Source organism: Sphaeramia orbicularis, chromosome 5 (genome assembly GCF_902148855.1).
Source record: "Sphaeramia orbicularis chromosome 5, fSphaOr1.1, whole genome shotgun sequence".
NCBI lineage: Eukaryota > Metazoa > Chordata > Actinopteri > Kurtiformes > Apogonidae > Sphaeramia > Sphaeramia orbicularis.
Window position 1 is genome coordinate 3,966,182 of NC_043961.1, and position 26,441 is coordinate 3,992,622.

Below are 26,441 nucleotides of genomic sequence, written 5' to 3' on the forward strand. Positions count from 1 at the left end.
ATTCAACATTTTTGTTGTGAAACCTCCTGTAATTACACAAGATATTTGTCAATTAACAAACAAGTCTGGTTCAACTGACAGAACTAATACTTCTTTTCTGGTTAATTGTCAGTAATTTTATCTCATTTTATTATTTTTTTACGGTATTAAACTTTAAATTGACAGTTTAATCTCATAAATAGGAAAGAAATATTTGTGAAATTATGATACATTTGCAAATGTATTTTAACTGTATTTTTCTGTGAAAAAAGAAAAAATCTCTTTTAAAAAACGGAAATTTTATGGTTATTCACAGTGACAGTTTCTTTGTGTTATTTTACATTTGACATGTAAAATCACAGTCTATTTTTGTAATCCCATCGATATTTTCCTGTATCTTAAAAATACAGGAAAAATCTGAAAAATAAACAGTGAAAATTCTGTTAAATTACAGATTTTTTTTTTTTTTTTACAGTGTACGGAGCCTACAAACTGAACGCTGATTCTCCATGTTTAGTTCTGACTTTTGGAACACAGAGCAGACCTTCACCAGACAAACACTGGTTTACACTAAACGTATACGACAGTGTTCCTTAAAAGCATCTCAAGCAGACTCCAGTTGAATTTCTTCAGCCTACACTGTGTCTGTTTGTGTTCACCAGGGGCGGGGTGTTCTGTGTGTTATCCCCACTAATTATAACATGGTACCTGAAGGTCTGTCTGACATTTGAAGGCTGTGTGTTGTCTGTTCGCAGGACGTCAGTAAGCGTATGTCTCTGCCCATGGACATCCGTCTGCCTCCAGAGTTTCTGAAGAAGCTGCAGCTGGAGAGTGAAAACTCCCCACTTTCCAAACCCCTCAGTCGTATGTCTCGACGTGCATCGCTGGTTTGTATCCTGTTTAAATGCACACCATATACACTGCTGCACTTTTGTCTTATAAAACCATAATAATTTAATTTGAGCAACTGTAGTGGCTTTCTGCAGAGTTGCTAAAATCCACTCTGCAAATGTCAGGTCCTTCTTGCCATCTTGATATTATACTTGTTGATATTATTTACATCATGGCAATAATTATTTCTTAAAGTTGTACATTAAAAGGTTTATATTGTCTCTGTCGGGAAGAAAAATTGCAAGTCTATTTTTGGTTTCTTTTTTTCTCATAAAACGATTCTATTGGTCAGTCTTCACATTGGCCTGACAGTTTTAGAAATATTTCTTCTAACCAGTGTTAAAAATGGCTTGTGACTACATCTCTTAACTCCATTCATTACATTGTTTTTCCAGTTTCCTGAAAAATAACCATAGATACAGATCTTGAATAGATCTTTAAAATCTTATTTCAAGAAATCTTACCAAGATAATTTTCACTTGTTCCATTGGCAGATTTTTGGCTGAATTCAAGATTTTTTTGCTCAATTCAAGCAAAAAAAAAAAAAAAATCTGCCAATGGAACAAGTGAAAATTATCTTGGTAAGATTTCTTGAAATCAGATTTTCCAGATTTATTGTCTTAAAAAATACATTCTTATGTCTCACTGAAAAGTTACTCTTTAGGTGATTCTGTCTTATTTTAAGTGTGATGAGATATTTTGACTAGAAATGACAAAAATACACTTAGTAAGATTTTGATTTTTTTCCATTGTAAAGTGTACTAAGTAAAAACAATACATAAATCATTGAAGTTTTATTTTTTTCTTTTTGTCTCTAGTCTGACATCGGATTTGGGAAGCTGGAGACGTATGTGAAGCTGGGCAAACTGGGTGAGGTACGTCCAGGGGCGTATATCCATCCACTACTGTGTACTCACTACCAATCCAACCGCTGTCTGTAGTGTTTACTCAATGATTATGGCACACAAAGGGTTAACAGTCAGTCTCTGCTACTAGTCCCACCTCTAACATAAATATCGCTCTCCGATTGGCTCTGCGGTTTTGCTAACGTACATGTGATTGGCCGTCCCCGCTGTCACTTCATGTAGTTGTAAAAGGAACCTGTTAGTTGGACCGCTAATGTAAGTTTTCTATATGTTTGTATTTGTTCTGCCTGGGTCGTGTCAGCTAGATGGATTTGAATATCAGTGGTGTCATTTACAGGTACATTTGTTTGTTTGCGTGCGTGTGAGCGCATGCCCGTGCGTGTGTGCTTGGTAATTAGGATGTAAAGGATGTCAAAGAAAAGAAAACTGGTCATAAGACACTTCTTTAGGAGTCAAAGTGTAAGTTAGTTCAAGGGTATAGAACTGTAGAGGCTCAACACAGATACTGAATAAAAGACACTATTTAAAGCCAAACAGAAACACTTTGTAAAAGTTATTTTTACTTATTACCTCCGCCAAGGAGGTTATGGTTTTGCCGGCATTGGTTTGTATGTCTGTTTGTCTGTTTGTGTGCAAGATAACTCAGAAAGTTATGGACGGATTTGGATGAAAATTTCAAGAAATGTTGATACTGGCAAAAGGATCAAATAATTAAATTTTGGTGGTGATCCGGGGGGGGGCACTGATCTGCCTTGGCGGAGGTCTGCACTCTCCGAGTTCTTGTCTAGTTATTTTCATGTATTTCAATGGAAGAGAGCAACTGTTTCAAAAACACAAATAAAGAAAATTTGTGGGGGGAATACAATAAAACCTCAGATTCTAAATGTGATTCTAGATGTGATTTTATCCATATTTTTGGGGAATAAATTACATGTAGTAATTGAAAGTAAAAGTCTTTTTTGCTCAGGCAATAACTGTACCATCAAACTGTATGATCAGTGTATCCCTAATCTGTTCATACGTCATGAATCAACATATTTATGTCAGGAGACAAACAGTAGAGAGGCAGGAGGAGGTAGAAGAGGAGAGGCAGGAAATTCACAGTTGAGTTTAAATAATAATGGGTATATTAGTCATGAGAATAACATTGCAGAATGCATTAAATTCTTGTATTCTCTTTAGATATTCAGACATGCATTTATAAACACTAGCGCCATTGTACCCGTGGTGCCATTGTACCATAGCATGATAAGTAGAACTTGTGTGCCACCACTGTCCATTTGTAAACTACCATTTAATCATGCATTGTGCAGGTAATAATTTGAGCCAACATATGAGGCATGAAGGGAAGAGCATGTATTTGTTTGGCCTGTCAAGTATGATTACACTCATCCAGCGGTAGTGAACTGCAGCCTTCACACTGTAGCATCATCTGCTAGCAGTAGAAATGTCATGAACGGCAGTGTAACCACCAGTGTTGGGCAAATTCCTTCTAAAAAGTAATGAGTTATAGTTACTAATTACTTTTCAAAAAAGTAATTAAATTAGTAACGGAATTACTCCTTCATAAATGTAATTAGTTACCAGGGAAAGTAATTATTGCGTTACTTTTGTGAAAAACCTTCAAATGTGTAAAAGGAAACTGATGTTTGAGTGTGTTTCACGGCCCGTTGCATAAAGTAGAACAGCAGACAGGTACTGAAGACCAGGACTGTGGTGAGGCTGGGGTCCACCAGGGCCCGGCTGGGGTCCACCAGGGTCCACCAGGGCCTGGCTTTTCCTCCATATAAATGCATATCTGCATTTCTAGAAGCAGATGCTCCTCCAGTTAATCCCACATCTCCACTTTTTTGAGTCGCTCCTCCCTGATCCAGCGGTAAATGTCTTCAGTCCAGTCAGTTGGACTCACTGATAACTCCTCCCCTAAATTAGCTGATAACTCCTCCCCTAAATTAGCTGTGCATGTAGCTGCGTTCAAGTGAATGTGGTGTGCTGGGACAACTCAAACTCGTCGATGTCATTAGTGGTTCAGGTGAAGGCAGCGTAGACAACTCAGACTCATGGACACACAGGTGAAGCATGAAGGCAGTGTGGGGGATTGGAATAGAAGAAGGGCACGTACATGAACGGCTCGCAAGGAATCTGTTCTTATCGTTCACTTCAAAGAGACATTCAAAAGACTCGACTTGTCTGCGAACGTCACATTTCTCGTGCCTGGCTGAGCGAGCGAGGACGGATAAAATCTCCCAGCATACCTCACAACATTTGAATACGGACATAAAATTGTGCCTAGTAGATAGTCAGGGAATGTTCCTATTCATTTGGTGAGTTTGGCAGCGATCGGGCCTGTGAAGGCTGAGGAAAACCCGTACAAACGCCCTCCTGTGCTGGAACATCGATCGGACACCAGATGGTTTTTATAGTAGGATGTCAATTACTGAATTTTTTTTCTATGAATGTTCGCTTGTTTGATCAGCTCGACATGACGGGAAATTATGAAAATGCAAAAAAACATCAACTTTCAGGAGTGCTGCCTTGGAGCACTTTAGTGTCCCCACCAATGTCAAAATCAGTCCTACTCCCTTGGGTACATCACTTCAAACGTTACCGACCGTCAACAGAGTCCAGTGAGGGGTCCACCCACGACTGCAGCTACCGAGCAATAACTTAAAGCTAGACTAAACTTCTGTATCTCGGGTGTATACTGTCTGCCATGCTGACCACAAGTCATCCGTCTGCTACTGTTTATTTTATGGATGGGGCTGGTGGTGAGTCAGGCCTCTCCCAGGACACCAAGAGCCTGTCAAAACCTGAGCCAAACATAAAGCATCTGCACTGTTTATGTCCCTTAATGAGAAAAAAGGAGCGTATACCCATGTGTGCAGTTTCTTACATAAGTTCTCCGCGGTTGTCTGAGTTTAACAAGAAGAAAAACAGTCTTAAATCTGCATTCACACCACGTACGCAAACACGTCGTCGTACTCTGTAGGAGCATAACGCATGGACGTGCTATGGAAAAGAAAAGCTTTAATTCTACGTGACATGGCCCACGCTCTTAAATCCCGCACCGTTTGTCTGAGAACAGATTTTGCCTTGAGGAGACAGGACTGATTTGTGACACAAGCTGTCTGCATGAGAAGGCACTGCAGATGTGGACGTTTTTATAAATAAGCACCTCCTTCTGCTAGCACAACACTCAACTACTACACCAGCGGATCCCAACCGTTTTTGTCTCCTGACCCCATTTTAACATCACACATTTCTGGCGACCCCAGAAATTTTTTTTTGCTAAATTTAATTTGTTTGTGATCATGGAATAGTTTGCTATACTATGTTGCAAATAAATGTTAATTTTAGAGGACATTTAGTCTATATAATGTATATTATTATGGACGGAGGCAGTAAAGCCAGGTGTAGATTACTGCACAAAGGGAGAGTTTTATTTTCCTCGGTCAGGATCTGTCCAGTCAGTCCAGCTGTGATTTACAAGGAGGACAATTAATACTGAACAAACAAGAACTGAAACTATGAATTATGAAAGAGCTGCAGCATCTGAAACTGACCACAATGAACATTTGACAGATAAACAGAACCACAGTGCGGCAGTTTCACAACCACAGTTTGTCATGTCTGTTATGGATTGTGATTGTGATAATGATGATGATGAAATTCTTTTTTCAGTCATCACATAATTCAGCCAATGTCCACACTCCAAACATTACCAACAGGGTAGTGACTGAAAAGGCCCAGGCAGAAGCCGAATGCTTCTATTAATGCCTGTCCTACATCACAAATTCAGTTACCCAGCATCCAGTATAGGAAAAGAAAAAAACAACAACGCATACAACCAAACAAACAAGCAAAAACATAAAAAAGTGAAACTAAACCAGAAAAATAGAAAACTTAACCGACCAGATGAATGGTAATTTAATGTAGTCGAAAATAAATTATTTACTCATTACTTATTAGATCTTAACAGTTGTATCCTTCAAAAATTGTGTTACGTACCATTTTTTAAATATCAATATTGTCTCTCTCAACTCACCATTTATTTTTTAATAATAAGAATAATAATAATGGATTAGATTTATATAGTGTTTTTCTATGAACGCACACTCAAAGCGTGTACAGTGGATCCATTACAATGGGTTACAAAAAAAAGTTTTTTGCAAGTTGTCTAGGTTTTTTCAACTGAATTAGGACATGACATCATGATATATTGTGATATATCGTATCGTGATCCTAGTATTGTGATTTGTATCGTACCGCCAGATTCTTGCCGATACACAGCCCTAATCACAAGTGGATCAGACAAATAAAATATTAGCTTCATAATATATTATATATTTAGTGTAAAAAAAAAAAAAAAGTCAAATTACTTGATGAAAATGTTTACAACTCCAAGCTATCTTTTCACAAAAATGTGAATTATCTAAACAACCAATATTAACAATAACAATATTAACAATATTCTAAATGTTCTAAATGTTTTGTGCCTTTTTAGATCCACTGTGATCTGTAAGTTGTAATGTACATGTATAAATGAGAAACTGTGGCATAATATTATTAAAACTGCACTTATACTTTTTTGTGAGAAAACAAAGAAAAATATTGGGATTCTTTTTATTTACAGGTTATTATATAGTCATTTTCCTGGTCCGGCCCACTATAGATTAAATTTGCCCGTATGTGGCCCCTGGAATAAATTAATTTGACATCCCTGGTAATAGGCAGTAAAAGGCCACACCAAACTGTGCACTTTTGTCACTTGTCAACATGAAACAGATGTCGCAAATAATGAGGGAGCGTGCCACTGACATGCTCAAAGCTGGGTTGTCTGTTACAGCAGTGGCAGCACGACTGAATGTGCATCATTCCAGGCCACAGTTGACAACATGTTGATGTCCATGCGCTGCCGGTGCAGTGCTCTGCGTGAAGCTACTTATGGAAACACTCGTTATTAACATCTGTGAACTCAGACCGTTGAGCCCCATTGTGTTCTTGATGCTGTAACTCAGTGTTTTTCAACCTTGGGATTGGCTGAAATTTCTAGTAATCGATAGATAGATAGATAGATAGATAGATAGATAGATAGATAGATAGATAGATAGATAGATAGATAGATAGATAGATAGGTAGATAGATAGATAGATAGATAGATAGATAGATAGATAGATAGATAGATGTGTTTCAAAAGGTGTGACTGGGTCAGACAGACACAAAAATCTATGTATCATTCATTTTTTTCTTATTCAATTGAGACTCTACAATCGGAAAATGAAAAAAATTGCTTGTTATTTCATTATTCATGTACAAATCAAATATCAAAAAAACGAGTTTTTCATTCTTTCGATTGAACGCACAAATTCAAAATTGGAAACAAGCAAATGGTCCAAATGTTGGGTTTCACATTGACATTTTTGATATCCGATTTGGTATGACCCAGAACTTACTACTCGTTTTCCAATTATGGATTCTCAGTTGAATATGAAAAGAACGAATGATACACGGATTCACAAACAAATGCAAATTAAAATTTCTATTTATTGTGAACAAGAAAAAAAATACAAAACTAAATTCTTGACAGCTTCAACATGTCATGTCCTGGATGTGTTTCATTATTTTGCTAAAACATCCAGTTTTGACCTCAATGGAACTGAGCATGTGCAGAATGAAACGTGTGGGTTTGGAGGATGGAACAATACTCTGAACAGTCCAATACAATAATTTAAGAGTGATTCTTAACCCATAAAGACCCAAACATCCACCAACAACCAAAAGCATCTACTGATCTAAACTGTTTAATACCTGTTGATCCACTAATCCTATCAATACATGTAAATAATTGGTGTAAAATGCAGTTCTTCAGCTTTTCATGGACATCAGATATGACCCATTTGAACGTTCAGAGGCTCCGTCGTTACCGTGGAAACACCGTCATCTTCTACAACACTGATTCACCAGTAAAACCCATGGAGTTGGATCAATGACAGTGGATGGACACACTGGGTTTAAGTTCAGTTAATGATAAATGTACTGAAAAAGTCAGTTTTCCTTTAGTTTTCTCTGTTTCTGATATAATAATCCTCAACTTTAATCTGAGTTTTTATGAACGTCTACATGATCAGTGAATTAAATATAAGAAAATACTTGATTTTCACAGAAAATTTGCAAAATACAGAGGATAATATTACAGTAAAAGCTTTATTGTCAGTTTTGCCAAATGCACAGCACATACAGAAGACTGAAATTGCAAAACTCTAAGATAGATAGATAGATAGATAGTATTTATACTCTAACTACCTCTAAAAGAGTACAATACTGTACATAAAGACTTAATTGATAAAAAAAAAAGTAATAAAAAATTAATGAAAAAAAATGATTCAAGGTATATTTTGTTATAATTAAATCACCACACACTTTTCCTACTAAAAAATAAGTTCAAATAAAATGCAGGATTCAAAATCTGAGAGGTAACCTCTTGATTGACCCGATCATGTGACCGCAGACGTTACTACGCTTCAATCTGCAGTCAGAAAACTGGACCGAACAGAGAATGGAAAGATTTCTTCCCCTGCCTCATCCCGCTAAGACATCTAAGAGAAACTGAGGAGACGCCAAAAAGGTGCATTATATATACTAGCAGCATTGTGCCTGTGGTGCCATTGTACGATAGCATGAGAGGCTAAAATCTCCCAGCATACCTCACAACATTTGAATATGGACATTAAATTGTGCCTAGTAGATAGTCAGGTAATGTTTCTATTCATTTGGTGAGTTTGGCGGTGATCGGGCCTGTGAAGGCTGAGGAAAACCCGTACAAACGCGCTCCTGTGCTGCAACATCGATCGGACACCAGACGGACACGAAACATGCATTATAGTAGGATTATAAAGCCAAAATGTCATCTAAAATTAACGTTTATTTTTCAAGGCTAATGACGTTCATTTTGTCGTCTGTTTATGTAGTTATACTTTTCTTTTTTCTTTTGTTCAGACAAGGTATAGTTTTTAGATGTTACCTGCTGGACAGTTTCGACTGTGACTCCAGTCTTCCTCAGAAGCGTCATCCGACGTGCTGCTGACGTGTCATTTATCAGCTGGTCAGCTCAACAGACCAATCAGAGCCCATCGAGTCGACTGCGAGTCGACATGCGCTTACACTGTGTCAATACTCCAAATGGGCCATCCACAAAGGCAGACAAGTCAAAAACAAAGAAAAGAAGAGCAAAGACAAAAAAACAAAACACACAAAAAGGACCAATGACAAACCTGAAGATTTCATAACTATACCATACATATGGGGGATAACAGAACCAATACAGAGGGTCATGAAAAAACACCGTATCAACGTTGCCGTAAAACCACACACAAAACTCTGTCAAATACTTGTACACCCAAAGGACGAAACAGCACCGGTCATATATGAGATACCGTGCAAATCATCCAACAAAACATACATCGGGGAAACAGGACGATCATTAAACACAAGAAAAAAAGAACACCAAAAAGAATGCAAAAAGGAGACAGCAAGGAGATTCACACGGACTCAGGAAGAAAAAGGCGAACAGGAGAACTTAAAATCGGCCATCACGGACCACTGCAGGAGACACAACCACATCATGGACTGGGATAAGGACACAATCAGAACATCTGAAACAAACAAACTCAAACATTGGATCAAGGAGGCAATAGAGATCAGGAAGTGGGCGCGCGGCACCATCAACCGGGACGAGGGGGCGTACACCCTCTGCACACCTGGGATTCCCTCCTCCAGAGACCACCCAAGGCGGAGGAGGCGCGGTCGGCTCGACGGGCTCTGATTGGTCCGTCGAGCCGACCAGCTGATAAATAACACGTCAGCAGCACGTCGGATGACGCTTCTGAGGAAGACTGGAGTCACAGTCGAAACTGTCAAACAGGTAACATCTAAAAACTATACCTTGTCTGAACAAAAGAAAAAAGAAAAGTTTATTTTTCAACATAGTAAAGTAGCAAACTATTATATGATTAAAAACAAATTAATTTTGGCAAAAAAATGTCTTCATTTTTTTTTTTTTAATTCAAATGTTTATTCAGAACAGTCTCATAAGATATTATTCAGTACATCAATAATACAAAGTTCACTATTCTCTTTTTTTTTTAGAAGAAAAAAAAGGGTATCGATAATGCTCAATGAAAGGAAAAAAGAAAAAAATGTAAGTAAATTAAATAAGTATGTAAAAAAATAGATAGTAATAATTATTAAAATTATTACAATTACAATTATGCACAAATACAAATATATACAGTATGTATACACACAAAGTAGCATCCAGAATCATACTACCATAATACAAAGAAAGAAAAAGGAAAAAAAAAAAGTCTCCGTTTTGAATGTCTGGGGTCACCAGAAGTTTATGATGTTAAAATGGGGACAGGAGCCAAAAAAGGTTGGGAACCACTGTCGTAACTTCTGGACTATTTCTTTTTAATTGCCTGTAATGCTCGCAAATTGAAGTCCATTTGTTGAGGAAAATATGCTGTTATTGTTGGCTATATACTCTATTTCATTACATAAAAATAAATCAAAATATTTCTTCGTGTGTTTATATTTTTGTTCAGTGTACATGTCGCTCAGTGAATGGAATTATGATGAGAATCCTACTAATCAGATCCAGAGGACATAAACAGGCGTATAACTGCTGGATTAGATTGAAACCTGCTTGAGATGTCCTACACTGAAGGAATGAGGATGGTAATGATGCATGTAGGTGATAGCCGTTAAACCCCATTCAGTCAGATGGAATTAATTACCTGCCCAGCTTTATCTTCATGTGATATGGACGACGGGAAGACGGTAAACAGACTGGATGGAAATAGTTTCCGACTAAATTAGCTTCAAAATAACCTGCCTAGCAAATAAGTGCAAGATCCTTTGGGTATAATGTGATCATAGCGTCACCTAGACCTAGAAACACATGATCATGGTTGTGGTTTTTTTTTTTTTTTTTTTTTCCTAGGGGACGTATGCCACTGTTTTCAAAGGGCGAAGCAAACTAACAGAGAACCTGGTGGCGTTGAAGGAGATCCGGTTGGAGCACGAAGAGGGAGCACCTTGTACTGCGATCAGAGAGGGTACGAACACCACACAGATACAAACATGAAGGAGGTGATGATATTTTAGTCCAATGACAGGTGACTAGAGGGTACTTTAATAACTAACCTTCACTGAAACTACGTTAACCCTTAAAGTCTGTTGTGAATATAGAGAAAATGACTTTTTTTTTCTCTATATTTAACCTTTAACCTGTTTAACCCTGACCATATTTTCAGGGGAAAAACACCTAAAAAGACATACCCAAAGTAAATGAAGAATTACTTATAATACTTATAATAATGAGGTTCATATGGATGTTCTTGGTGTCTATGGACATTTAGAGACCACACAGTCTAAAATATTGTATCTATTACTATGACTGAGTAAACTGTAACAAACTAAAAGAGAAATTAGAATTTTTTATCCTCGCCTGTTTTTTTTTTCGGCTGGATTGACGATGATATGCATAAATTAATTGTTCGTGTCGGAGATTTTTAACCCTTTCATGCACAAATTATGAGAACCTTAATCAAAATTTTTTCCTGAGTGTTTTTATTCCTCTTTAGGCATGAAAAAAACAATGCGATTGAAAATTTTCTTCTGAAAAATAAATAAATAAATAAAATAATTTAAAAATTTAAAAACACATTAAAAAAATAATAATGAAAAAAAAAAAAAATCTTATGAACCTATTTTTCATGAAGTTGCAAAAAATGTCCACTCAGCTGGACACCACACGTTTAATTTTTGACGCACAAAAACATGTATTTACTGATAAACTGTGTGAAAAGTATGGGGAGAGCTTGTGATTCTGGGGGTTTATGCTCAGGAGAGATCTACATAATGTTATCAATTCATGTCAGAAAAGATATGTAGTGTCTTAAAACTTTAATAGAGATATGTGTTAAAAAAAATAACAAAAAAAAAAAACAAAAATGAAAAGAACAACAAAACCCGTGAATATACAAGAGAACAGCTCTAGAATAGCTGTCCACTGTAGTGAGCAGTGTGCATGAAAGAGTTAATAGCGTATATTTCACCCCACAAAGATTAAAAATCATGTTTGAACATTAAAGTTTGCACTAAAATACACTTTTGATGTACTTTTATTAACATTAGGGTCTAAACTTTGAGCAAAAGTTGAAAAAAACATCCATTGTCCTGATTTATTACATTTTTATAGTAGATGAATATTAATATAATTTTTTCGGCCCATGGGCAGGCTGATAGGGCTAAAGGGGTTAAGTGATTTATCACCATTTATTGTAATATTTTCCTTCTTATTTTGTGGTTTTTCAGTGTAAATAATGTATTTTCCTAGAATTAATTCACTGATCATGTAGATGTCCATAAAAACTCAGATTAAAGTCTCGTTACCTATAACTATTAAGACTCAGATGTGACAAAACACTGCAAAAATCTAAATCTTACCAAGTGTATTTTTCTCATTTCTAGTCCAAATATCTCATTACACTTGAAATCAGACAGAATCACCAAAAGAGGAACTTTTCAGTGAGATATAAGAACTGATTTATAGACAATAGATCTGGAAAATCTGATTTCAAGAAATCTTACCAAGATAATTTTCACTTGTTCCATTGGCAGATTTTTTTTTTTTTTTTGCTTAATTCAAGATATTTTTTGCCTAATTCAAGCAAAAAAAAATCTGCCAATGGAACTTCAACTTCACTCCAAATTGACCCTGATTTCAGCCCCTGCAGCTTTAATGTGACTATTTTGTAAGAGTACGAGTTTCCTTTCAGCTGTTTTTATTTGCACAAGAAACACAGACATGTTGCGCAAAAATTTGCATCCTTGCAAGAGGTGGAAAAGTCGGCATTTAGATAAAAGTTGAACAAGTGCAATGGAAACAGATGTAGCGAATACTTGCATGTGAATGTGTGGAGTGATGTGGAATTAATGTAAGAACCAGAAATAGCCACTATATTAGACGGAATGCAGCGATGAAATGTCACCATGTATGAGGAGCTGCTGAAAGAAATGACAGTTAAAGTGTGAAAGAGTTTGACCCAGACCAGACAATCAGCTCAGGTACGATGGTACTGTACCAAACAGCTTTAAACCATGATGAGGAGGAGGAGGAAGAACCAGCTCTGAGTATCAACAGACGGTCTGTGTGCATTTTGGTAATTGGATTTTCTTTTCAGTAACAAAAGAAAAACTAGTGGTTAATTGATTTTCATTTTAAAATGCAAGAATTAAAATTGAATTTCGTGGTGTTTTTCTTTTTCAGTGTCAAAACATTGATTTTCATTGTCTCTTTCTGAAAACAAAAAGAAAGTTACTACCTGACAGAAATGGAAATTTTCATATTCTGAGCCTGGATGTTGTCATTTTTAAATAAAGAGCGCTAATGTGCCGGTCACAAAGATTCTCTGGAAAATGGCAACATCCGGTCTCAGAACATGAAAAAAACCCAGATGTTTTTGATCTGTTTTTCCATTTCTGTCAGGTAGTAACTTTCTTTTTTAGTTATTAGAATGAGAAAACGAAAATCAATCAATTTTTTTTTAAATTTGGTTTGTCTGTTTTGACACTGAAAAAGAATAAACACCTCGAAATTCAATTTTAATTCCTTTATTTTACAACAAAAATTGTTACGCCCTAGTCTAGGGGTTCAAAAGGGCATAATATAAAATGGCTCCCAGTTATTATTAGAATTATTATCATTATAAAAAAAACTTAAGTAATTACAACAAACAGACACTATCCCCTCCCCTCACCTGTGCTTCTATCTGCTCCCATCACCATGCACCGACCCCGAAAAATGGAGTTCAACATTGACGTCAAAATGAACATGAAGGTCAGGGTGGACGCCCAAAGAACTGGACTTCCCAAGTTCCTCCTAAATACCAAACATGAATGAGCTGAATGATTTGGGGATGAGTAATACCCCTGGAAGTGATGGCTGAGGGTGTGCTGTCAAATCTCCAGGGCCACAGGTGGTACATATCTTTGGTCTCTTTTGGAATTCTTCCACACTATATTTCAGAAACATATCTTTATTGAGGACTTGCAGCTGACATCACTGGTCATGTGACTGTTGTTTACACCGCCATATTGGTAGGCATGCTATCTGGATCCAGAAAGTCCCAACTGTTGCTTTATATGGTGTTTTTCTTTGGACTGGTGTTTGCATGTTTTGTTATTTGCGAGTATGTCTGCTTGTGATAAAGGCACCACAGATGAGTTTACATGTTTACTAACAGCAGTGATGCGCGCATAACTCGGAGGTAAAAACACCTGTACCAGCTCCAGCCGGCTCACATCAGCTGTACAGCTGCAGGCTCTGCCCCGGAACTGGTGAACGAGCCGATATGTTAGCTCTAAAACGCTCCATTAACTGTCACTGTCCAAAAGACGATCCCATCTTCTCTTTCACGGCTGCATAATGTGACTGGGCCGTATGTGGAAGGCTGTCCCATAGTTAAAGCAGACTGGCACAGATGGGGGGGCAGTATTGTCACCAGCTCCAGCTGAACTCAGCGGTGTCTCCCGCCGTAGCTCCGCCCACTTCCATCTGCCTCACCCAGCTGAGGAAACTCAAAGGGAGCAGGTAGATCCACAGTCACTCTGTCTGTAGGTGATAGTCCAGGGGAAGTCCTCCTGTAGGGTTAAAGGGGTCTTCATCACCGTACCACATGATAACAATTCTTTTTTTCCACACCGCTAAGTGCAACAGACACGTAGGCTAACTATACTGAGAAGCTACGCTAACCGCAGTAATAACTATAAACAGCGGTGGGCAGAACAGAACCACCGCTGACACCAGTGGAACCCAGCGGTCTGTATGCAGAACTGATACTGGTGAAAGCGAAGGAATGAACGGCACACAGGAGTTTAGCAGGTCCATCCTTTAACACGCTACGAACTCGGCGTGACTTCCTCCTCCAAGACTTAATGTATGCATACGTCACATGAAACTCATCTATTGCAACCAACCGCAACACATGTGGTTACCATGACCACACTGCTTAAAGCTTTACGTTATTGTAGATCTACACAGGAGAAGGAGAAATATCACCAACAATGAGCAATTGTACAATCCAAGGAAAGCTTGCCTACCAATACGGCGTCGTAAACACAAAACCACGTGATCATGTGACGTGTGTGCAAAACCTCAATAGCTCTGTTTAGGTTGTGAAGCTCCGTTGAATAAATGCACACAGAGTCAAGGCAAAAGTGGGAGATCCAGCAGAAATTCAAGGCACGTGAAGTGTTTATTCTTAGGCTGTATTCACACCTGAAAAGTCCTTTGGTTCGCTTATTTGATTCGGATCAAATGCAGACTTTATTTTTTTTTCATTTGGGTCGGATCACATTCACATTGCACTTTTTGCTAATGGATCAAAATGCGTGAACACAAGCACGCACGTGACGAACTGCGCTAGCATTGGACAGAAATGTCGAGGGCGGGGTGAACCAGAGACGGCCAGTGTTGATGAAAATAATCGTGGTGCTCCTACATACAGTCATCATTTTCAGAATATAAATTGTATTTTTACTCAAACAAATTTTCTAAAATAATGTTAACACTCAAGAAAAGCTCAGTCGGAGCCAGTTTCATAATACGGGCATCTGACCAAATGTCAATGACACATTCAATCTCCTCATTGCTCCACGTCTGTCCACAGCTCATAGCTGCTGCCGTTAGCTCTGAACACCATAAACCTCGGCTACTTCCAGCGGCTACGGTGGCTCGTCAAGCACAAAAAGGTGAAAGATTCCTTGGTTTGGTTCGGTTCGAGGTCAGTTATATTCACACCAGAAATGAACCGGCCCAGAGTCCGTTTGGAAGCCACCTCTTCTAGGTGGTCTCGGTCCGCTTGTTTGGTTCGAATAAGAGTTTGCATGTTTGTATTCACACCTCAAAAAAAGTCCGGACTTTCTGGGGAAATGAACTCTGGTGCGTTTTAAACGGCCCAAACGTGGTAGGTGTGAATACATCCTTACAAAAAATAAACACTGAGCTGATATCTGCAGAAACAACTGACTTTTCGCCCCAGGAGACCATTTTTATTTTGTCAAAAGTAGGTTTGGTTTAGCTACAAACCATACCCATTTTTTTTATCCTATTTTGAACATTAATCTAGATACATTTGAAACCCTCCTGTTGAGCTTGTCTCCAATAGGGTAAGGTCTTTTTGGTGTCTGTCAGGATTGGCCTGAACATATGCATATGCAACTAGTTCCCAGTATTAGTTTATCATATATTAATATTAAACTTTTTCCCAGAAAATGTAAATTATTTCCCAGAATGTCCAAAATTTCCACTCACCTGTACTTCTTTTGTAAATGTTACGCCCTAGTCTAGGGGTAAAATAAGGCATAACATAAAATGACTCCCCACTCGATTCCCACTCCCAAGGAAGACCGTGACAGATAATGTTAAATTAAATCCAAGCAGCAGTTTATTTAATGTAGGGTGAGCAGTGATAAAAATAACAAACAAAACCAACTCAATCACTCTGTACTTCCCTAATAAAAATAAAAGAACAAAAATACACAGGACTAACCTGGCCTCCTAACTCAAAAACAGGAGAAAACATGATGAAAAGAAAATTGACTTCTCACCCTAAACAAGTGCTGCGGTGTCCATAAACTATTTACAATGTGCATAAATACAGAATTCAAAATGTCGAAAATCTCTCTCTCTCTAATAAGGCGAACTGGCGGCGTTAGTTGGGAGCAGGACGAGGACGAGGAGCGGGGCTGGGTTGTCGACAGGTGGTTTTAAAGGCGGACTCCGTCTTCCTCCACCAATTAGCGGCCCGTGCGCTCCAGGCTGGCCAATCCCCAGGACGCGCATCCCACCAATCCAATAAAGCCACCTGAACTTCCACACACATACATATACAGAAAAATACACCATTGGCCCTCGACAGGCCAGGGTGGGATAACAGAACAAAATACAGATACACATATGTACGACCTCAGGGTCGTAACAGTAAACCACGTTTTCCGAAACTTTCCATGAGCTCGCATGTTTTTTCTGCTCGCCCCGTTTTGTAACTTTCCATAATTAGGGACCGAGCCGAAAGGTAAGGCCCTCTCACACAGTGAGAGGCCTTGCCTGCAAGCAAGGCCCTATTGTTTTTCGTTTGTTTTTATATTATTATTATTATTTTTTATTTATTTTTTTTTTCTGTGACGCTTTAAACTGGAATTTGCCCCCCTAAACATGCTCAAAAACTCACCAAATTTGGCACACATGTCAGGCCTGGCGAAAAATTTGATAAAATGTAAAAATTAACCCCATAGGTGCCAAAATGGCCTCTCTAGCGCCACCTATGTGAAAAAAATGGGAAAAGCCCTAGTGGCCACTAGGAATGTCGTACAGACATGAAACCAATGCCAAAATTCTTGTTGGATGAAGCACTACAAATCATCCACTGACACTTATGACCTAACTCCAACAGGAAGTTTGCAATATGCCTTTCAAAATAAAATTTCTAAAACTAACTCCGATGACACCGTTTGTCATATTGACTTCTAAATAGCACCAAAAGATAGAGTGAAACCTCCTCAAAAAATTGATCTCTCACTTTTTCTGGAACTGTCTTAGTTTTTTTTTTTACAAGCCCGCAAAGCTGTGATGTTTGGAACTCATTTTTCACTTTGCAGTTTTTCCTGACATGTGACATATCTACACATTCATGGGACTCAGCACAATGCTCACATGCAAAAATTTTTGAGATAGGATGTACGGTTGTTGATTTATAACAATTCTTTTATTTTCATACTTTTTCCACTTTAGACTGCCATTTGACCCCCTTAACATGCTCCAAAACTCACCAAATTTGCCATGTATGTCATGGCTGGTGAACACTTTCATACAATATCAAAAATTAACCCCTTGGGTGCCAAAATGGACTCTGTAGCGCCACCTATGTACTAAAAAACACACAAAATCTGCCCTAGCAGCCAGTAGGAATGTCACAGAAACATGAAACAAATGGCAAAATGTTGGTCTGATTGAGCCGACAAATCATACACTGACACTCATGAGCTAACTCCAACAGGAAGTTGGCAATCTGCCTTTGAAAGTTACTCTACGTTTCTGCAATTACTGCTTATTCATTTCAGAGTTTTGACATAAAAGTTATACCTCATTGAATTCCCACGAGTCTGCAGAATCCAAAAGTGAAAGAATTTTTCAGATACGACCTACGGTTATGGAATTATGGCGATTTTTTGAAGACTATGTTTAGTTTCACTTTTCCAAATGGCAAAATCCCTATAAAAGTCTTGCTGGTGCACATTTTCACATGTCTCTCTGTAGTGCAGTGGTTCATGTAGCTGCCTATGGAGCAGAAGGACTCTGGTTCAAGTCCCAGGTAATCCAAAAATTTTTTTTTTTTTTTTAATTTTATTTTAAAACAGGTTTTACTGCATTGTATTGTGGATATTGGAAATTTTGCACACATTCAAAAGTACACGGAGTACATTTTTTCAAAATAAAACCAAAATTAAGAATAATACAAAATGTCTATTACATAACTTCTTTTCATTTTTATGACCAAACACTCAGCTGTTTGTACAATGTTTCTTCATTCAAAAGTACTCTTTCTCACAGACACACATCCTCACACAATAGGGTTTTTCCAAAATAAAAGCCTTAAATGTGGTAAATCATCACTTTTATACTCACTTATTCATACAATTTCAATTAATTTTTCAAACTGATTCTTTCTCTCACATTAAAAACAAATGCACATACACACAGTAGGGTTTCCAAAATAAAAGTCTCATTTTAAAGGTGATGGTGGTTTCAGTAGAGGGTCGCTGGTGTTCTGTACAGATGTAAGGAGGACAGACACTAAAGGATGGGAACTGGTATGGGGACGGACAGGTGTGAGTGGAGCTGAGGCGTCGACAGTCACGGGTGGCGGATCGCGGGGGAGGCGGATCGCCCGGTGCGAGGTCCCGCCCAATGCTGCTTGCAGCTTTAATTTCACATGTTCTTTCGATGGCTACACGTGTTCGTTTTTTTGTGGGTCTCCCAGGAAAAAAAGTCAACTACTCTGGTATAATCCACACATTACACTAAGAATAACTTCTGGCATGCAAATGAATACAGGTGAAATACTTTGGAATACAAACTGAATACTTTTGATTAAAATACAGATTTTTGAGACCACAAGGGTAAAAAAAGAAGAGGAGGAATCCACCTGAATGCACTTCCACGTCTCTACCTCACTACCACGAGTTTTCTGTCCGTCTTTTGTCTTTTTAGTGTCTCTGTTGAAAAACCTGAAACACGCCAACATCGTCACGCTGCACGACATCATCCACACAGACCGCTGCCTCACTCTGGTGTTCGAGTACCTGGTGAGTGTTTCCGTCCTTTCAGCGTGTAGGTGTTTAAATGTTAATTGTTGGCGGAGGAGGAGGATAGACTGTGAGCGTCAACGCCACAGCTGTTGTGTGTTGCAGGACAGTGACCTCAAACAGTATTTGGACAACTGTGGGAATCTCATGAGCATGCACAACGTCAAGGTGAGCTTCATTTTTTAAGTTTCTTCTTCCTCTTTAACCCTGTAATGCAGCGTTATGTAACAATGGTGCAATATGTAAGAATGGAAGGATTTTTCACCTCATTATGTAATAACACACTGGAAAAAAATCTAAATCTTACCAAGTGTATTTTTCTCATCTCTAGTCCAAATATCTCATCACACTTAAAATAAGACAGAATCACCTAAAGAGGAACTTTTCATTGAAATATGAGAACTGATTTTTAGACAATAGATCTGGAAAATTGTATTTCAAGAAATCTTACCAAGATAATTTTCACTTGTTCTATTGGCAGAATTTTTTGTTTGTTTAAATTAAGCAAAAAAAAAAATCTTGAATAAAGCAAAAAGATCTTGAATTAAGCACAAAAAAAAAATCTGGAATTAGGACATGAAAAATAAATCTGGAATTAAACAAAAAAAAAAAAAATCTGGAATTAGGGAAAAAAAATCTGGAATTAAGCAAAAGAAAAAATCTTGAATTAAGCAAGCAAAAAAAAAAAAAATAAATAAATAAATATATATATATATATATATATATATATATATATATATATAAAATGTTGTCCCCCCCCCCAAAAAAATCTTGAGTTAAACATAAAAAATCATGAATTAAGCAAAAAAATTAAATTAAGTAAAAAAAGAATCTTGAAATAAGCAAAAAAAAATCTGGAATTAAGCAAAAAAAATCTGGAATTAAGCAAAAAAAAATCTGCAATTAAGACAAAAAAATCTTGAATTAAGCAAAAAAAAATCTTGAATTAAGTTTAAAAAAATCTTGAATTATTAAAAAAATATATCTTGAATTAAGCAAAAAAAAAAAACTAATCTTGAATTAAGCAAAAAATCTGCAAGGGAAAATTTCTTGAAATAAAATTTTCCAGATCTATTGTCTAAAAATAAATTTGTATATCTCACTAAAAGTTACTCTGTAGGTGCCTAACCCCCTAACCCCCTAACCCCCCCCCCCCCGAGTCCCTAACCCCAGATACCAGAATAAACCCAGTTTCATAGAAGCGCCCAATCACACAGATCCACGTATGCATGGAAGGGTTAAACTCAAACTTTCTGTGTGTGCTAAATAAACATCTGTGCTATTGTACTGCTGTGCACGAACACATCACACCTCTTTAATTATATCACTTCATTTGCAATTCCAATTCAACCTGTCATGTAATGCAGCGTTAATTTGAAGCATCGCACCATGCAGACGTACACAACTTCATCTGCAGACGTTGGTATTTCCCTGCTGGAGAATTTCTGTATTTGTGGTCTTTTTCTGTCAGATCTTCATGTTCCAGCTGCTCCGTGGTCTATCCTACTGTCACAAAAGGAAAATCCTCCACAGAGACTTAAAACCTCAGAACCTGCTCATCAATGATAAAGGAGAGCTTAAACTGGCCGACTTTGGTAGGAACGCAAACACACACACACACACACACACACACTCTACCAGCGCTGAGGACACCCACATGTACATATGTGGCACACGGCAGTCAGATAGCAGGACTATTGCCAAAATTGCTTTCCAATTATATTTTACTGCTACTCTGAGATTTTCTGTCCTGATTACTTTAGCTCCTGTATTTTCTGTATCCTAGCAACTGTGGCCCTCTGTCTGAGTTTTCTCAATTTTGCAAAGTGGGTAGATCAACCCAAACAGTATTCCACCACTATTAGTCAATAATTGGAACTAAACGCAGAGGATGAGCTGATAGTCATTTCATTTGAGTGGAATGGCACTTTGATTAGGGGCTGAAATTCAAGTGTAGATTAAATGTTAAATGACAGGAAGTTAACGTGTTACAGACCACGCTTCAAGAAGGACCGAGAGGAAAATAAAATGTATGATTTAAGGACAGGGGTGTCAAACTCATTTTAGCTCAGGTTCCACATTCAGTTAAATTTGATCTGCAGTGGTTCTAATAGTTTTGGATTTTTCTTTCTAGTTTAGTTTTATTTAGTTTTGACTTTTTTTCTCTTATTCAGTTTGTTTTAATTCATTTTTAGAGCAGGTTTGCTAGTTTTTATTAGTTTTCATTTTTTTCTAAATGCTTAGTTTCGTCGTCTCTTTTCTCTTCTTCTCTGTCGTCGTATTCAAATAAATCCCAGACAGGACTCTGCTGCTTTCTCCCAACTTTAGTCTCCATGTTTCCAGGTAGAGTGGGGACCAGAAGACGACTGGAAACCACAAGTGAACACAAGTGACGGACCCTTAAATATCATATGGTGACAGCACAGAAAATTGCTTGAGAGAAATAAATCAATTTCATATCAATCCGACATTGACGACAAGACGAAAACGTAGGGAATTTTATCCATAATTTTTATACGTTTTAGTTAGTTTTGTAAACATTCAATGCAGTTTCAGTTAGTTATCTTTTTTTTTTTCTTTTAATTATAGTTTTTATTTCTTTCAGTTAACGAAAATGTTTTTTACAATTCTAGTTTTCGTCATTTCATTAGTTTTCGTTAACGATAATAACCTTGGGCCGAACCAGTAAAATAATAATTATAAAATAAAATTAAATTCTCATTATGTTAACATCTACAAAAATCTGAATAACATGAACAACTGGAAACATCTTAAGAAAAACAAGTGCAATTTTAACAATATTCAACCTCAGATTATCAGTTTATCCTTTGCACATGTGCATTACAGCTGACATTACAATTACAAATACACAAAACATTTAATAACAGGCAGAATATTGGTAAAATTGGATTTACTTATCTTAAGACATTTCAGGTTTTTCACATTTTTTGTAAAATAACGTTTTTTTTTAAATAAACATTTTCATGTAATTTAACTTTTTTTACACTAAGATAAAGATAAAATTTGCGGTTGTCATTATTTATAGGTTTAATATGATAGTATTTGACTGGTCTGACCCACTTGAGATCTAATTGGTCTGTATGTGGAATCTGAATTAAAATTATTTTGACATCCTCGATTGTTAATATCATCAGTGTAATTTTTGTATTTCACAAATCCATCCTACGATACGGCCAGATTGGATCCTTTGGCGGGCCGGATTTGGCCCCCGGGCCGCATGTTTGACACCTGTGTTTTAGGGCAGTTCAGTGTTAAAACTAGCTTTGTTGTTAAGCGTCACTGTGTTGTGTTTGTGCAGGTCTGGCCAGGGCCAAGTCTGTGCCCACCAAGACCTACTCCAACGAGGTGGTCACCCTGTGGTACCGGCCTCCTGATGTGCTTCTGGGCTCCACAGAATACTCCACCCCCATCGACATGTGGTCAGTACTGCAGTGTCACGACTTTTTGTCCAATCAGTGCTACAGTGAACGGCTGCTCACCCCGATAAAGACCTTAAATACAAGTACAAATACAAATACAGTACCCTCTTAAACTCCTCAGACCTGGGAATTGTCAGCAAAGTACCAGCTTTTTTTGTTTTTTATTAACCCTTTCATGCATGAATTATGAGAACCTTAAGATTTTTTTTTTCCCTCAGTGATTTTATTCCTCTTTAGGCATGAAAAAAAACAATGTGATTGATTTTTTTTTTCTATGAACCTAACCCAAAAATGTCCACTCAGCTGGACACCATGTGTTTAATTTTTTTAAGCAAAGTAACACATTTATTGACATACTGCGTGAAAACTATGAAATAAAAACTTTTTAAATGCTGCTAATCTGATGTTTTCTCACATTTTAACATACTATAATACCAGTTATTACGCAGTCAGATAAAATGCAAAAAACACCCCAACCTTTTGTTAAAAAAACCCAAAACAAAACAAAACAAAAAACACGTAATTACAGTCTAATAACAATTAACAATTGATTTACACTCAAATATGTTACTGCAGATCAGGTTTATCAAGAACAGGAAAGTGACAGTAATGGTATGAATGGCAGTGAATGAAATGATGCAAAAGCGTCCACTGTGTTGGCTGATATGGAACTAAAAAAACCAAACCCATGAATATAGGAGAGAACAGCTGTAAAATAGATGTCCACTGTAGTGACCAGTATGCATGAAAGGGTTAAATAAGTGCCTGTTTTGGAAACATCATGATGCAGCAGTTTTTTCAGATGCAGTTTTTAAAATTCTTATGGAATGTCCTTTGTGGTGGACAGTTTTCTTTTCTTTGTTTTTTGTATAAAGTTGTGAAACTCTCGTCCACAAATGACAGAAAACCCAGAGCTGGGTCTGAGGAGGTTAAGGCGAAGACACACCAACCCAGTTTTCAGTGGTCGGATGTCGTCAGGCAGTCTGCTCGTATCGTCTTATTACTAACCATCCGTTCAACAAGCACAACAACACTGGAAAAAGTCTGAATCTTACCAAGTGGATTTTTCTCATTTCTAGTCCAAATATGTGACTGTGTGTATTTACTGGTGCCTGTTGGACTCCACAAACTGCCACGTTTCTACTACATGGTACCAGCTCGACTCCACTCGGCCTTTTTGAATTTCCATTATGTAAAAGAACCTGGAATCTGGTACCTGGTACTACTTTACTGGTACTTGCTTGGCCAAGGTTCCAAAACGGGTTGAAACACAGCATAAGAATACATGCTGTAGATCAGTGTTTTTCAACCTTGGGTCGGGACACCATGTGGGGTCACCTGGAATTCAAATTTCAGGGGTTGCCTGAAATTTCTAGTAAATAAATAAATAAATAAATAAATACTAATAAAAATATATGGTGAGTTGACAGAGCCAGTCCCAATCCATAACAGACATGACAAACTATGAGTGTGAAACTGCAGCACTGTGGTTCTGTTCATCTGTCAAACGTTCATTGTGGTCAGTTTCAGATGCTGCAGCTCTTTCATAATTCATAGTTTCAGTTCTCGTTTGTTCAGTATTAATTGTCCTCCTTGTAAATCACAGCTGGACTGACTGTACATATCCTGACCAAGGAAAATAAAATTATCCCTTTGTGCAGTAATCTACACCGCCTCTGTCCACAATAATATACATTATATAGACTAAATGTCCTCTAAGATTAACCTTTATTTCCAACATAGTATAGCAAACTATTACATGATCAAAAATAAATTAATTTATGCAAAAAAAAAAAGTCTCTGTTGTAAATGTCTGGGGTCACTAGAAATTGTTGAGATGTTAAAATGAGGTCAGGAGACAAAAAAGGTTGGAACCACTGGTGTAGATGCAAACAGAAATAAACTGTACAGGAAATAAACTGTACACTAAGCAAGGAAAAATAAATAGGTGAAATAAAATAAAGCGAGTACTCTGTGCAAAGACTAAGTGTACCAGGTGCAAAAAAATAAAGATTGATTTTGCAAGATACAAAATACTGTGACAGTGGTAAGACACTGAGTGCAAATATCATTATCATGGTGTATGTTTTATTTTTGTACTTTTGTGTATAAATAACACACTTTATATTCATGCACTTTGTCCAAGTGAGTGTTGGTTGATCTACGGGGGAACCTGTCTTTGTATTACTTTTATTTGTGTAATTTTTCATTGTTTTTTTTTAAAACCTTCTACTGTCTTTCATGCATTTTTATGCTGAGCTCTTGCAACTTGTTTCCAATGCAGTTTTTCTGCAAATGGCAAATAAACTGATTCTGATTCTAGTACTGTTGTTGTGCAAATGTGCAAGGATTATGATATTACATGATTAAAAATTAATTTTAGCAAAATTAAAAAAAAAAGTCTCTGTTTTGAATTTCTGAGGTCACCATAAATTTGTGATGTTAAAATGGGGTCAGGAGCCTAAATATGTTGGGAACTACTGGTGTAGATGCAAACAGTTACCTGTGCTGGTGTTGTTTTCCTCTGAAGCAGCTGTAGGATGTGATTGGATGTGAACAGATCTGACAAGTTAAAGCACAAAGCATGTAAAATGTTGAAACCAGCTGCTCTGGTGTTAAACACAGCCGCCTTTGATGAATTAAAAAAATATATCAAACAGCTTGAGGAACATCTCAGATGTCCATGAATCATCCCAAACATTGTATATTTTAATAAAAAAAGAACTCTCTGGGGCTTTAAGCAGAGAACTGAGCCACTCATCATATAGTGAAGTGTGATTAATCTACATTCTGCGTCCTTGTGTGTTTTTCTTCATTAACATTTTTCCTCTGCAGTAAGCTCTGGTAAACCTCCGAGGCTTCACCGCGTCTCTGTAGCAACACGTCGTCTCTTTATGAGCTCACCTAGCTACAGTACATAGGCTCTCATCAGACCACAGGGCGCCTCTTCAGCGCTCCATCCTGGATAGAACAAAAGACTCCAGTGCCCACTCATCCCATGTTTGCACTTATCATCAGCGCACTTTGAAGAGCGTGTGTTTGGAGAACAGGCCTCCGACAAAAGAACTGGAACGTTAGATTGGTATTTGTTCTTTACGTCTTGCCTTGTCTCTTTCAGGGGCGTGGGTTGTATCTTGTACGAGATGGCGACGGGTCGACCCATGTTTCCCGGCGCCACCGTGAAAGAGGAGCTTCACTTAATATTCAGGCTCATGGGTAAGTTAGCAGCAGTACGCTAACCTGTTCTGTTTTTTTTTAAATTCACTTTTTATTGAAAGAATTCAGATTTTTTTCACACGTTGAGAAAACAGACAAATACACAAACTATACACTGTAAAAAAAGATCTGTAATTTAACAGAATTTTCACTGTTTAATTTACAGATTTTTCCTGTATTTTTAAGATACAGGAAAATATCAATGGAATGACAAAAACAGACTGTGAATTTACACGTCAAATTTAAAATAACACGGAAAAACTGTAACTGTGAATAACCAAAAAATTTCCATTTTTTTAAAACAATTTTTTTCTCTTTTTCACAGAAAAATACAGTTAAAATACATTTGCAAATGTATCGTAATTTCACAAATATCTATGTTCTATTTACGAGATTAAACTGTTAATTTAAATTTTAATACTGTAAAAAAAAATTATGAAATGAAATAAAATTACTGACAATTAACCGTTAAAAAAAAGTATTTGTTCTGTCAGTTGAACCAGACTTGTTTGTTAATTGACAAATATCTTGTGTAATTACAGGAGGTTTCACAACAAAAATGTTGAATAAATGTATTTTTGTGAATGTATAACATGTATAAGCACTGATAAACTGTCCA

The 26,441-nt window shown here is 37.2% G+C and overlaps 1 protein-coding gene across 3 annotated transcripts in view; it reads left to right on the top strand.

Moving 5' to 3' along the window:
- The window catches only part of cdk18 (cyclin dependent kinase 18), a 154,853-nt gene that overhangs the window by 97,339 nt on the left and 31,073 nt on the right, over positions 1–26,441 (top strand). For all 3 annotated transcript variants that reach the window (XM_030135219.1, XM_030135220.1, XM_030135221.1), the window contains 8 exons: positions 735–866; positions 1,689–1,745; positions 10,738–10,852; positions 19,072–19,166; positions 19,272–19,334; positions 20,638–20,761; positions 22,486–22,606; positions 25,725–25,822. In XM_030135219.1, the coding sequence (XP_029991079.1) occupies positions 735–866; positions 1,689–1,745; positions 10,738–10,852; positions 19,072–19,166; positions 19,272–19,334; positions 20,638–20,761; positions 22,486–22,606; positions 25,725–25,822 (805 nt within the window). The remainder of the gene's footprint in view (positions 1–734; positions 867–1,688; positions 1,746–10,737; positions 10,853–19,071; positions 19,167–19,271; positions 19,335–20,637; positions 20,762–22,485; positions 22,607–25,724; positions 25,823–26,441) is intronic.